This window comes from Fonsecaea monophora (genome assembly GCF_001642475.1).
Source record: "Fonsecaea monophora strain CBS 269.37 chromosome Unknown Scaff20, whole genome shotgun sequence".
In the NCBI taxonomy this organism is placed as follows: domain Eukaryota; kingdom Fungi; phylum Ascomycota; class Eurotiomycetes; order Chaetothyriales; family Herpotrichiellaceae; genus Fonsecaea; species Fonsecaea monophora.
In genome coordinates, this window is record NW_019173951.1 from 17,227 (window position 1) to 31,537 (window position 14,311).

The window sequence follows — 14,311 nt, forward strand, 5'->3', positions numbered from 1 at the left end:
GACGACGCCGCAAGTCGATAGCGTGGCTCGACCAAGACGGATCACGGGTTTGGGGTAACAACTTTGCCGACTGATGAAGAGAGATGAGGTCGTGGAGAGATATCAGGATCAGGAATTGTCAGGGCGGATGTTAGAGGAGTCGTAGTGAGTGGGAATACTCATGGTCTCAACTCAAGAGGGAGTAGATGACGAGATGGGGACGGGTTGATGTCGGAGCCAGTAGCCTGCCTTGCCTGCCCGCAGCAGCAGCGTATCTCCAACTAAACTATAACTGGGCACCCACTGAGCGGCGATACTAATATAAGTAATCCACCCTACTGCGCAGGTAGCAGGTAGCCCTTTGCCCAGTGTTTCTAGGCTCTCAAGCTCTCTTCACCTGGCCCAGGTGCCCAGGTAGCCCACCGCACCTAGACTACGTGAACCACCTGATCTACTCTTCCAAGGTCACTCGTTAACACCGACACTGGTGACCAACCATTCCAGCACCCAAACTACTTACCTGCACCTGCCAGGCCGGTTTCACACCATCCCACGTTCGTTCCCCTTCCTTTCAAGCTTTGGAGCCTGACAACATGATGCACCAAGATAAGACGCTGCGTTCACATTCTAGGAACCATGGTTCCCTGTCCTGCGCGCAAACAAATTGGGCCCCTTCTTGCCTCTTAACGAGTCCGCAGACAACCCTCCACGATGATTGATATTTTGCCATGTGGCAACTCCGCCAGGTTGATGTGGTGCCAGGCGTTGGCAGCAGCGTTCAAGGCTGGCAGACGCTGCTTTGGGTGGGGTTGGGGTCATTGGTTGGAGCTGGGAGCTGGCAGCTGCAGGGGAAGCCTCGGCCAATATGACGGGGCATTGGGTCAGATTCGAAAGCGAGAGATCAGGTATCAAGGTCCTATGCGAGAGTCAATCACAGACATCTTCGGCGAGTGTCGGTGGGATATCGAAGTGTACCAAGTATATACAGGTCCTCAGTAGATACAGTAGGTCATCCTCCTCCGCAACTAAGGAATGCTTCCAAGACAGTATCTTCACTACTACATTCCCAGCGTCGGCGAAACTTTGAAGCGCAACTCACCAGGTGTGCCTGCAACTTATTCGCAGCAGCCTACCCCGACCCCCCGAAATTCAAAAGTGCACCTAAACAGCTTCCCGCAGAAGATGATTTCATATGCTTGGATTTGGTCGCCCTCGCCTCAAACGTAAAAAGTCGGTGATTGAATTTATAACTGGCAAGAGTATTGACGACCTTGCTACTGTATCGGATCTTAAGTACCTTCACCTGCAGCTTGGCCTCCCCGATCTTATCGAGGACGATTTAGACGAGGGAGAGCTTGCGGGTCCCAGCTCCGACAACAGCTCTTCCGTCTTTGCCTTTCCACAACCACTCCAGACCCTACACACAACTGCTCGCACATACAGAAGGATGCCCGCTTCAAAGGAGAGTGGTATCGGCGATGACCACCAGAATGGAACTGTCTTTTCCGTCTCTGGTCCGGTCATTGTCGCCGAGAACATGATCGGGGTCGCCATGTACGAGCTCTGCAAAGTCGGCCATGATGCACTGGTGGGCGAAGTCATTCGCATAGAGGCCGACAAGGCGACGATTCAGGTCTACGAGGAGACTGGTATGTCGGCACCCGTTTCAACTGACTCTGGTGCCCTTCATTGACTGTGCTATAGCTGGTGTCACCGTTGGAGATCCTGTCCTGCGAACTGGCAAACCTTTATCCGTCGAGCTCGGCCCTGGTCTCATGGAAACAATCTACGACGGAATCCAGAGACCGCTCAAGACCATTGCTGGCAATACAAACAGCATCTACATCCCCCGCGGCATTTCCGTTCCTTCTCTGGATAGAGAGAAAAAATGGCCCTTCACCCCCACCATGAAGGAAGGAGATCATATCAGTGGTGGTGATGTCTGGGGCAAAGTGGTTGAGAACAGTCTGGTCAACGAACACAGAATTCTCTTACCCCCAAGAGCCAGAGGCACAATCAAGAAGATCGCCCCTAAGGGTGACTACACTGTCGACGAACCTCTGCTTACGGTCGAGTTCAATGGCGAGACCAAGGAATACCCAATGATGCACTCATGGCCCGTCCGGGTTCCTCGACCTGTCAACGAACGTCTACAGGCCGATTCGCCTTTCATTGTCGGGCAACGAGTCCTCGACGCCCTCTTCCCTTCAGTCCAAGGAGGCACTGTGTGCATTCCTGGTGCATTTGGCTGCGGTAAAACTGTCATTTCCCAGTCCGTTTCCAAATTCTCCAACAGTGATATCATCGTCTATGTTGGGTAAGTTGCTCTCTCCTTTGAGGGATACATCTACTGACGAAAATTCACAGTTGTTTCGCTGCTGGCACGCCTGTCATGATGGCTGATGGAACTAATATGAACATCGAAGACATCGCTGTCGGCGATTCTGTAATGGGAAAGGATGGTAAAGCTCGCGTCGTCAAAGCTCTTCCCCGAGGTGAGGAGACCATGTACGAAATCGGTATCAAGACACAGCATCAGAACGAGACATTCCGAGAAGTCTCGTATACCTGCAACGCCATGCATCTTCTGGTCCTTCAGACTCCCCAACGTGTCAACATCGTCGATCATCACCTCGAAGGCAAGATGCAATCCAGTGTGTCCTTCTTTGCTTTTGATACTCGCCAAGCAGCTACTGAAGATGGCGTCAATGTCGTCCGCGAATTGAAGCAATACACGAAGTCCTTCCAACACGACTCTCATGGCGGCAGCGAAAGGGCTCGCAGCCTCGCTGAGGACTTTGCTGCCAGTATACCACGCGATGATTTCCACTGGGCTATCGAAGCCCGCGACATTGATTACGTCGATGTTCATGTCCGCGAGGCGACCCAGCAGCTCATCTCCCCCATCTTCCTCCAAAACGAGACGCTCAACTCCCGCCTTGCCCAGAAGGGCTTCGATGGTCATCTCGCCCCTCAGATGGCCTATCTGCTTGGATCCTGGGTCGGGAATGGCCATCACGCAGATTCGAGGATGTCGGTCGATCCAGAAGACGCAGAGTTAGTTGACCGCCTCGAAGAGTACGGCAAGATGTTTGACTTGGAGTCTGAACTGGTCACCTTCGCCCCTGGCAAAAGAACGGTTTTGGGTGAAGTCAATGTCAATCATTCTCGACCGGCCAACTCTATCTCCGCTGCACTCGAAGTTGCTAAGAATCTCGGATTCAACTTTCACGAGGGCGATGACCTAGCTGTCGAGCTTCGAGGCAAAGGCATGAATACCAGCTCGACCAAGGGGCTGAACACCAACAATGTCTTCTGGGACATGGTTCTAGCCACTGGTGTCCGTGGTTCCTCCGATGACCAGCTCAAAATGGTCCCGCTCTGGCTTTCTTCCGAGTCTTTCGAAGTTAGGGAGCATTTCCTAGCAGGTTTGATCGACTCTCAAGGGCAGGTCGAGCTCAACGATCGCGAGCAGAGTGCAACTGTAAAGACCGTCTACCCAGGGGTTTGCGAGGGACTCGTTCGTGTCGCTCGCTCCCTCGGCTTGTGCGTCAGCGTCTCCACCGAAGAGGAGAAGGCCTTCTGTGTTTACATGACTGCCACTGGAATCCTTGAATCAGTCCTGAGCAAATGTGCTCTCTCAAGCAACAGAACTGCCGCCCCAACAAGTGTTGAGCGCAAGGCCCAGCCCGTCTACTTCGATGTCGTCAAGAAACCAGCCGCTCCCTACTATGGCATCACTTTGCCCGACGATTCCGACCATCAATTCCTCCTGGGTAACTTGATGCTCGTGCACAACTGTGGCGAAAGAGGCAATGAGATGGCCGAAGTCCTGATGGACTTCCCCGAACTATCCATCACCATCGACGGTCGCAAGGAGCCCATCATGAAGCGAACTTGTTTGATTGCCAATACTTCCAACATGCCCGTCGCAGCTCGCGAGGCTTCCATCTACACCGGAATTACAGTAGCTGAATATTTCCGCGATCAGGGTAAGGCGGTAGCGATGATGGCGGACTCATCCTCTCGATGGGCTGAAGCGCTACGTGAGATCTCTGGGCGACTGGGAGAGATGCCAGCGGATCAAGGTTTCCCGGCGTATCTGTCTGCGAAACTGGCCTCGTTCTATGAACGTGCAGGTGCTGCCACCGCTCTAGGCTCTCCTGAACGCAATGGTAGTATCTCCATCGTCGGGGCCGTGTCGCCGCCGGGAGGAGATTTCTCTGATCCAGTCACGTCTGCCACATTAGGTATCGTCCAGGTCTTTTGGGGGCTTGACAAGAAACTCGCACAGAGGAAACACTTCCCTAGCGTCAATACCTCGCTGTCATACAGCAAGTACACTAACATTCTCGACAAATTCTACGCCAAAGACCACCCTGAGTTCCCTCGTCTGAGGGACCGCATCAAAGAACTCCTCACAAACTCCGAAGACCTCGACCAAGTTGTCCAACTTGTGGGTAAATCGGCCCTTGGCGACTCAGACAAGATCATTCTCGACGTCGCGGCCATGCTAAAAGACGACTTCCTCCAACAAAACGGATACAGTGACTACGATCAATTCTGTCCCCTCTGGAAGACTGAATACATGATGAAGGCGTTTATGCAGTTCCACGATGAGGCACAAAAAGCCGTCAGCAGTGGACTGAGCTGGGCGAAAGTAAGGGAGGCCACGTCGGAGATCCAGCATGGCTTGAGAAGCATGAAGTTCGAGTTGCCGGATGATCAGGAGGAAGTCAGTGGGAAGTATGACCGATTGTTACAGCAGATGAGCGAGAAATTTGCGAGTGTCAGCGATGAGTAAAGGGTAGGAGCGGAGTTGGTGGATGTGATTGATGGTCAAGCGGCTCCGTAAGTTTGGGGACAGTTCTTGAGTGGCTGAACAAGTAGAGGTCGATGCTCTTGACGCTCGTATACATATTAGAGACTGGCACCGGAGGTTCGGTTGGGTTCAAATCGGGTGTAATGTCGACGACGAGGCGGCTACACTCGATTCAAGCGGCTACTTCGGCACGGAACAGCAATTGTGTTTTCACATTCAATCAAGAGTCAAGAATTAAGATTGTCCTTGCGATTGTTGCAATTCACACCGAAATCACTCCTTGGTCGGGAAGCCTTGCGAGGCTGCGCCTTTCCCTTTTTGGCATATGCCTGCCCGCTGCGTTTTATGACCACATGTTTTATAGCTTTGCAGAGTGACCCTCGTTTCCTCTCATGTTCCTTCCCCGCTCAACTACGTTTGCGTACATATCGCTCTTTGTTGCTGGCACTGGTGTCTCTAGAGCATGATCAGAGATATCCCGAGCGCCTTGGGTCCTAGTAGTATCTGCTCACGATCCGCCGTGGTGGCCTCGCTAATTCCAATGATCGCTATCAACCATATCTGAGGCTGAAAGTCCCGGTATCTCCAGATTGCCACATCATGCCAGCCGAACTGCCAGGATACTATTTTGATGTGGAGAAGAATCGTTACTTCAAAATCCAGCCAAACCACGTGGCGCCATCGGGTTCGAAGTACAGCCGTCAGGCGGTCAGAACCGAGAAGATAATCAAGAAAGCCCAACGGCAGGATGAACTTCAACACCAGTTGAAGCTTACCCAAACGGTGGCGCGGTCGAGACTCTTGCAGCATCCTCTGCTGGTATTTGACAGACGACTGGGCAATCTGCGGAAGACTGCTGGAGCACTGGTGTCGGAATACTACGCTGCTCAACTCACGGATAAAATAGCCTTTAGTGACTTGTCGCCGCGCTCAGCAGACTATCTGAACGAAAACATGCTGATTTCTGGGTGCTTTTCTATCGAGGAAGCTTCAGGCACCTTGTTTACAGATTGCATCTTGAGTACCGGGACCAGGGCGGCTCCTCGAACGCACATGTATGGTTTTCACCTGGGATCGCAACCTGACGTGGCGGAGCAAGAACTGGTAGACTCTTCAAAGTGGCCTATCCCGCGAAACTATGAGCAGAGCGCACTGTACACGCCCAGAAATGCCGAGGACATTGGAGACGCAGTTAGGACCCAGCATATCCTTTCCATGGGGTCAGGCCTGGTCCTTTGGTCCGAGTACTGCACTGCATATGCATCCCCTGCGGAGGCGATGGTCAAGGTGGGAGCATGTGGTTCCGGCCCATTTGCGGACAGACACAGCATGATTCACCAAGCGTCACTGGTACGCACCGTACGGAACCTGGCTGCACAGCCGGGCAGGTACACGGCGGCGGTGGCGACGGAGCGCGGTGTATACCTCATGGACCTTTCACATACGAGCTACCCGCTCATAGAATACCCGATGGGCACAAATGAGCTGCTGAGGGCGACCTTCAAGGACCACAACGTCATCATGGGCGGTGCGCGTTCAGGAAAACTGCTGTTGTGCGACATCCGGGCACCGCCGCCGTCGACCAAGGGCGGCCGAACGACGGCGACGCGGCTCCAACACTCAGACGCCGTCACCAACCTCGCAGCGCTCCCTGACGGCAACCGGATTCTGATCAGCGGCCAGCGCAGTGTGAAGATCTACGATCTGCGCTTCGCGCCGCCACCGACCCTGAAGAGCCACCTGCCCCGGGCAAACACGTACAAAGCAAGCCCCGCCGTGCTGACCTTCAACGTCCCCGAAACCCACCAGCACAGCTGGTACGGCGTGAGCTTCGCGTACGATCCGGAGCTCAACATCGTCCTGCGCACCTCGACCGACGGCTACAAGAACAACTGCGTCGCCCTCTGGTCGGCCAGCACGGGCCGCACGCTCGCGGGTCCGCTGAACAACCACCGCTTCGAGTCCTCCGTCGCCTGTGTCGCCATCGCCCGCGTCAGGGACGGCCCAAAGAGCATCTTCGTCTCCTGCGACGGGGTCATTACCGAATGGACCCCGCAGGGCAGGGGCGTGGAAGACGGCCAGGACTGAGGCGTCACCTCGAGCCTGGTCATTTCTTGTCAATACACAACGTGTTACAAAGTAATTGGCCAAAGATGCTCCATGAGGAAGTGCACGCCTTTCGCAGATCGGAGGCGGCGACACGGGGAGCAATGTGCCCCTACTGTTACCCATGGGATATCGAGCGGAGCGGAGGGACGAATTGCGGGTACTTGCTTGCAAGTTCCTTAGATTTCTCCGTGGATGGTGGTGACAGATGTCTGTGGCACTACGAGTCTGGGTCTATCTCGTACTCACTGACTCCCATCCCCCACATGTGTCCCATATTCACAACCCATTCTCTACCTACATTGACCCGCCACTTCTCGTCTCCTGCATCGTCACCCGTCCCTCCAGCCCCAGTCGCCGCGCCGGATCCAGACGACCGTACAACGAGTCTGAGTCTTTCCAACTCTCCAAGCTCACGGTATATCCGATCGCTCACGCCACGACCTGGCCGATTGGGGATACCTTGGGGGTGGATCGCACGCAGGATCGCGACGAGCCTCTCAAGTGTGAATGGCCGTGGGATACCCAGATTCGCCCCTGCGGCAAACAAAGACTTGTTGCGCGATTTGGTGGGGGTTGTGGCGTCCTTTGTTGGCGTCCCGCTCGGGGTAGATGTTGTTTTCCTCTTTGTCGGCGTCTGCCTCAGTCTGCGGATTTTCTTGCTGATCGAGCTGGACGTGGCGCTTAAGCGGGAGAAGAGCAGGATGTCGTGTTTAGGTAGCGTATGGCTTGCGAGGTAGGCTGAGAGGAGGACAAGGGTCGGGAAATGCTTCAGGAGGGATGGCCGCGTTATAGAAGAAGATGATGATGATGTTTGTGATAGCCACGGTTTTGAGGCGGATTCTCTCGATGCTGCAGATTTGCTCGAGTCTAACGGGGCACGTTTTGATGGCGTTGCTGGCGCACTGCTATTCCTGACCGCATCTTGTCGTGGTTGTTGTTGTAGAGACGAACCCGCTTCAGGGGGGTTATCTGGCAACGGGGTCCTTGGAAACGTGTTATGCAACGCATCCTCTCCCTCTGATCGAAACAGACCACGATTCCGCACCAGTAATCTCGCAAAGTCCCACGATTTGGCTCTCGCCGGTGGTTCCTCGCCAGACACGATGGGCTCGATGAACCGCGGCCACAGCCTCTCACAGGCCAGCCGGAAGGTGTCTATGGATGTCGACGACGTCGAGGATATCAGGGTGTCGTACACCGTCACCGCGAACTGGGCGTATAGCTTCGACAGGAGCGCGGCGTGCTGCTGCTGGTCGGTCTCGGCGGTGGAGGTGGAAGTGCCTGACGACGAGGCCAAGGCTGAGTGCGAGAGTGAAGGCGTGGTCGGTTGGGTAGAGACGATGATCGAGATGGCTTCGGAGCGTGTGTAGGGCGGGAAGTGGACGCACGGCACCCCGGTCTTGTGCAGGTTGAGAGGTCGCGGGGAGCTCGAGGTCAAAATGACTGAAAACCCAGGGATCTGTCGTACAGGGCATCAAGTTAGCTTAAGGTGTAACCCGCTCGCTCGCTCGCTCAATAAATCACTCATCCAAGAACTCGTTTGTAAGTTCGTCTTTAACATACCACATCTCCCAGCCGTGCCAATGCAGGGAGCAGTGTTGGACCCGGTTGTCTCAGCGCATCCGCGTCCTCAATCACCGCCACGAACTTGTTCTTCTTGCTGCTCTTCGAGTCCACCACGACCCGTTCGAACAGCCTGCGCAAGTTCCCCACCAGTGCGTTGATGCTGTCCGTCCTGTCGAACTGCTGTTCCGTCTGGTTCCCCTGTTCCTGTCCCTGTTCCCGTCCCAAGGCCGCGACGCACACCGCAAAGATCTTGGACAGCAGGTGCCGCTGCGAGAGACACTCCCTGCACTTGACGATTCCGTGCGGAATTTCTCTCCATCTCAGCACTTCGACGATGGCTATGGTCTTGCTCGTGCTTTCGAGGCCGTAGGCGACGAGGACGGAAGGGCTGGGGAAGGTATCCTGCGTTAGGTCTCTCGAGTCAGAAAGTTGGTCTCGCCCTTGGATCGAATCCTACATTTATTTGCGACGAGGACAAGTTCAGTTCAACTCACATTGTAGTATGTTGCAAGTTCTTGGATCTGCGGCCTCCGGCAAGGACATTTCTGCAGGATCGAATGTAGTGATTCGGGTGGTAATAAAGCCACCATAGTCTCTGGCAACTGTGATAGGGTGGTGCTGCGTCGAGTCGTCTTTCCTGTCGAATGTTCGCCTCAAGTCTACCGAGCACTTTGAACGCGTCGTGAATCTGGACGCGCTTCCCCGCACATTAAGGAGGTGAGGAGAGGCACTGGTGGTACAAGTCTGTCAGTGCCGCAGCCGCCGCAAAAGGGCCTGAGCACAGCAGCTCCTAGACTACATGGTTCATTCATTTCTACGAAGCTGCTGGTAGCTACTGTTGTTGTTCATCGCCACGGTGTGCAGTACAAATCAAGGGTGACCACATTCAACCGCCGCACGAAACCCTCCTGAAGCTCTGCACAATCTAAAAGGACCAGGATTTCGTCTAAGATACAATTGCTTCTAGCTATCGAGTCTAGTCTCTGTTTGATGGTACAGGCTCTGCATTCCCTTGAGAAAGACATAGCCAAAATGAGACCTTGGGTGTGTTGAGTACATAGACCATTCCTCCACGGCACCACAGTCAGGCATCCACTGCTTTCCAAAATGAGCAATACCATCTCTGTGTAGAAATGAAACATTTCGCCAGTTCCCAGTCAATGCTCGTGAATACAAGACGAAGGTGTCGGTACCATGCTTGCTTGAATGACACATGTGTTTTTTTTTTGGTATTTTCCCAATAAAGTTTTTTGTCCAGAAATGCACACGAAAGAAATATCTCCTAACCCTCCCAACTTGCATACCCGTGGGACAGAAGAGAAAAGGGTAACCAAGCCATCATTCATGCAAGAGCTCTAGGTTCTTTCCAAAACTCGCCATGAGTCTTCGATCTCCTGCCAGACTGATGCTGGACCAATGAATAGCCTTTTTTTTAGCATAATACAGGTGAGGGCCGTGGAATGTTTGTGTCGTTAAGAATTCGAACGCTTTTTTTGATGGTGTCGATTGGTACAGTCGTAAGAAAAAGAACGCATGAAGATGAGGCGACGCAGGCCACAGATCTAGGAATGCGTTTGCAGAAAGGAATCTTCAAATTTTCATCATTTCGTGACTCGTAAGCGTGTCGAGAGTCTCGGTGCCGGAGCCAAATCATCAGATGACATTGTTGGGACCGCCAACTGAACCATTGATGAAGCCAGCATAGCCGTTTGGCCCGAGATCATTGCCGTAATTGTGGGCGTTGTACATGTTGCCAGTTGAATCCATCAAACCATAGGTATTTCCATTAGCAGTGACATTGTTTGAAATATCAGCAGAACCATAGGTGTCGGCAGTGCGAATGCCGTTGAAGCCGCCACCCACAATCTGAACATTGCGGCGGCCGTTCGCGCGGCCAGTGTTGAAACTTGCGAGGATATTATCATTGGCAGGCGCGTTGCCACGACCTGGCACATCGTTACCAAGAATCTTGCTGGCGATTCGTCGGCCGTGAGGAGTTTGCTTGATGAGGGGAAGAATAGGACGAATGGCATCAACGAGACGCATCTTGGTGGTAGGATCCGCATACTCCATGGCGGTCTGGACCACGTAGTTGGCGAAGGAATCGCGGAGCATCTTCTCAAGCTCATTCCCCATCAGCATCTCTTCGATCATGGCTCTCTTGGTATCCGTGTCGGCAGTACGCAAGCACTTTTCAATGACATTGGAGCTGAATTTTTGCTTCGACAAGGCTGGAACCCGACCATAGAAATTTTCACACAGCGGCTTCGTGAACGCAGCTTCATCCAGATCGAGAATGTACTGCACAACGTAATTTCCAAACGGGTCCTGGACGAGGTCAAAGGCACAGTGGGTGATCCTGGCGATGAGCTGAGCCCGCTGAAAGCCCTGAGCGTGATCGATGCAGCGCTGCAGCACACAGCATCCGTGACGATGAGTGCCAACAATGACACAGAAGTTGCCAACTGCATCATAGATGAACTGAGAACGTTCGGCGCCTAGACGAGTGAGGCATTTCTGGACCACGTGGTTGCCATTCAAGTCCTGGACTAGCTCGACAACACGGGGAGACAGTGCTTGGATGATGGTATCGACCTGGGATGGAGTATGAACGAATTCAATCATCTTCTGTAGGGCACGGGTTCCGTGTTGGTTAAGAGCAATGGTCGCCAGAGCTGGTGCAGCAGTGTTGATCAAAGTGGTTCGCTGCTCCTCGTTACAATGTTCGAACAACTTCTGGCAAAGGTAGTTGCCGAAGGGATCAGTCATCAGTTCGATGATATGAGGACAAGTTTCCACAAAGATGGCTTGGATATGCTCCTCGTTGCCGTCTTCGAGTTTGCGCTGGAGGTAGCGACATCCATGTTGGTCCTTGCAAAGCTCATACAGATTTCCTCGGTAAGACTCGAGAGGAACATTGTTGAATCGAGCTTCATCACCGTGGTTGCGACGACCAGTGCCAGAACGCTGCGGGCCGGAATACGTATTGCTCACACCATAGATCCCCTGAGCCTGGCCAAAGGGCTGGACGGTTCCGGCAGCGGGGGCCTGGGGATTCATCTGGTTGACGTTGAAGGTTTGCATATTGTACATGTAGGGTTGCGGAGGTGGGTACGTCGAGGTTGGGCTCGCCAAGGCCATCACGTTGGAATCTGAGGTACTGGTGAAAGATGTGCTGAATGGCGCTGCACTGGCGTGCAAGCTTGACAGCGGGGCTGTAGAGGACATGGCTTTGTCTTCTAGCTTGACAGATCCGTTGGCAACTTCTCGACTCTGACGGTTGTTGACTGCGTTCGCAGGAATGCGTCCCAAACTGACGTTGTGGTTATGAAACTGTTGCTCAGCCTGTGTCTTGGGAGGCGTGGGAGCTGTGTCCAAAGTCAAAGACTTCTTGACTGTTGGGACGTCGTTGGTTGAATAAGAAGTTTGGAGAGATGTGGGCCGAGAGACGGTCAAATTTGCAGGGATAGGGGCAGAATCTTCAAAGGTGACTCCGAGTGAATGACGCTGAGACTTGCGACGCGTCAGATCTGCTGGACGGTCTGCAGGTGGGCTGCTGAGGTTGAGATTGGCAAGAACAGGTCTGTACATGGAAGAGTCTGTATGAGGCATGCTCTGATGAGCTGGTCTGTAGCGAGATCCAAGAGTCCAGTCAAGATCTGGTGTCTTGGAATTTGCGAGATCCAAAGCAGCTGAGTTTGCAGAAAGCTTTGATAAAGAGTGAGCTCATGCCTGGAAGAGCAGTGAGGTGAATAACATACCTTGAGGCCGTCACTGGTCAATGTTGGGAAGGTGTCGTCACCCTCAAGCTGCGCAAAGGCCTTTGCAATAGGGGAAGTCAAGTCAAGTGGGTGCAGTTTATCATCGTCTTCGTCAAAGAGAAAGCTGGTAGTGTTTGCAAGACCAAATGAATTGGCACCAGTGCCACTGACACTGAGACGTTGGGGATGACGACTGCTATTGACTGGCATAGAGAAGCGGTTGAACCTGGACGTCAAAGAGGTTAGAGGCTTGTTCTCCTTAATAATGACAAAGAGCAATGAGGTAGATAGGCGTTGAGTTGAATGGATCAAAAAGAAACGTGATTTGTCGCCAAGCGGTGAAGCGATGTGAGATGAAAAAGTGAAGCCTTATTCACGTGCTTCTGGGAAGACTATTATAGGAGAAGGTAGACCAGGGGAAGGTGAGGATGAACTGAAACTTCCAGTCAACTTACGTAGCAGCAGCTCGAGTGGTAGGCAAGTCCTCGGGATAATATTCGTCCTCATCTGACCCTCGTCGAGATCCGGGCACTGATTTCGCAGATGGTTTCTGAGCTTGACTGTAAATGCCGTTCCCCGATAGCCGATTTGCTGGGGGTGAGGTGACTTGAGAGCTAGATTGAGAGACTCGCTTGCTGAGACCTGGGGGTGAAATGATACTGTTCATAGAGAGTCTGCTAGAGCGCGAGAACCGATTGCTGAAACCACTTTCGGCATACTCAGGAGGGGTGGTGGGCTCGCTGACAGGTCCGTTGAGGCTGATTCGATTCATACGGGTAGAGATCCGCTCAAGGTCTTGAGTAGAGGCTCCCATCTGAAGGCTCCGTTCTTGTAGCTCCAGGAGCCGCAACTGCTCCTCCGCCTTACGCTTCGCATTCTGAATATCATCGTACATTTGTTTGTTCTTCGCCTGTTGTGGATCGTTGTCAGCCATGATGATAACCAGAAGTTTCGCGTTCAAGGCAAAGAGATGTGTAAAAGTTGTTGGATAGTGTAAATTGTAGAAGAGATCGTGACAAACGAAGGATCATGGTTTTGCCAGCGGTGTTTAGAGGATCTGAGACCAAAATTCACTTCACAACCAGGACTTGGCTCCACAATGTCCTATTGTTTCCTTTCTCAAACATCACAGCCTGACATCACACTAAGCGTTGTACAGAAAAGGTGACATACCGCGGCTGAATTCATGGACGTATATTGCTGACCAAACGGTCTGGCCACAGGCATCTTACTCGAGTCTGTTGTGAAGCGACGTTGGAGGCTTGCACGGGCATCGTTGGACGAAGAGTGCATGTTTGAGAAGAATGGATTTTGTTCTCGTGTAGAGGAGCCATTCGAACTGTATGGGCTTTCGGCGTCCGGGGACCGCAGGCTGGGAAAGCGCAGTTCTTCCATACGTCCACTAAGTGTGTTCGGGAAAGCCATGCTCGACGACTACATGTGCAATAGAGCTGTTAGCAAACTCGATGCATCGACTTTCCAGACCCAGATGATTCGTGAGGCTGACCCTCGAGGGGTAGAGCTCAGATCGGGGGGGGGACTGGCTGAACGGACTTAAAAATGACAGGTCGGCACGCGTTTTGCTCGAGGCCTGTGAAATGCGTACGTACCTGGAATGGAGCAAAGCCGACGCTCCGAACTCTGACGTTTCAGCAGACGGTGGTACTCAGTATAGGAATGAACAGAGACCTGTGAGGCGATCCCCCGCAAAGGTGCGCGTTGTCCCCCAGATAACAAAAAGGGAGTGGGAAAATAGATGCAGCCAACGCTGCGTGCGCCGCGAGAAGGAGCACGGCAGTCGAGATATGCTATAAAGACAGTGATAGGAAAATGCAGATTGCAAGGAAAGAAAAGAATATTGTTACAAGCGTGCAAGAGGTCAAGTAGGAAGAAGGCACCTCAGAAACGGGATTCGAATCTGGAGAGTGCTAGAGTAGCAGTGGAGGTTGGATTCGACTCTTGGGGGGCTTTTTGGTGGTGCGCATTTAGGCAAGCGCCAGAGCCCAGCGTGGGTACTGGCGCTCGATGGGTAGCGGCCTAGACGAGGTTGTTAGCTTGACCTGGCACCTGCCTG

At 53.1% G+C, this 14,311-nt stretch overlaps 4 protein-coding genes across 4 annotated transcripts; 2 read left to right on the forward strand and 2 right to left on the reverse strand.

Moving 5' to 3' along the window:
- Positions 1–1,171: 1,171 nt before the first annotated feature.
- On the forward strand, positions 1,172–4,783 carry AYO21_03827 (V-type proton ATPase catalytic subunit A; the record flags this gene model as incomplete). The annotated part of the gene is made up of 3 exons (XM_022653800.1): positions 1,172–1,628; positions 1,684–2,296; positions 2,347–4,783. 3 exons carry the CDS (start codon positions 1,172–1,174, stop codon positions 4,781–4,783), a joined length of 3,507 nt encoding a protein of 1,168 aa, XP_022513776.1.
- A 618-nt stretch (positions 4,784–5,401) lies between these two features.
- Positions 5,402–6,889, forward strand: AYO21_03828 (hypothetical protein; the record flags this gene model as incomplete). Its single annotated transcript, XM_022653801.1, has 1 exon — positions 5,402–6,889. One exon carries the CDS (start codon positions 5,402–5,404, stop codon positions 6,887–6,889), a length of 1,488 nt encoding a protein of 495 aa, XP_022513777.1.
- A 197-nt stretch (positions 6,890–7,086) lies between these two features.
- On the reverse strand, positions 7,087–9,066 carry AYO21_03829 (hypothetical protein; the record flags this gene model as incomplete). The annotated part of the gene is made up of 4 exons (XM_022653802.1): positions 7,087–7,119; positions 7,209–8,369; positions 8,474–8,878; positions 8,971–9,066. The coding sequence occupies 4 exons, from the start codon at positions 9,064–9,066 to the stop codon at positions 7,087–7,089; spliced, it is 1,695 nt and encodes a 564-aa protein (XP_022513778.1).
- A 1,063-nt stretch (positions 9,067–10,129) lies between these two features.
- AYO21_03830 (hypothetical protein) lies at positions 10,130–13,662 on the reverse strand (the record flags this gene model as incomplete). The annotated part of the gene is made up of 4 exons (XM_022653803.1): positions 10,130–12,184; positions 12,238–12,463; positions 12,693–13,147; positions 13,411–13,662. The coding sequence occupies 4 exons, from the start codon at positions 13,660–13,662 to the stop codon at positions 10,130–10,132; spliced, it is 2,988 nt and encodes a 995-aa protein (XP_022513779.1).
- Between the last annotated feature and the right edge of the window lie 649 nt (positions 13,663–14,311).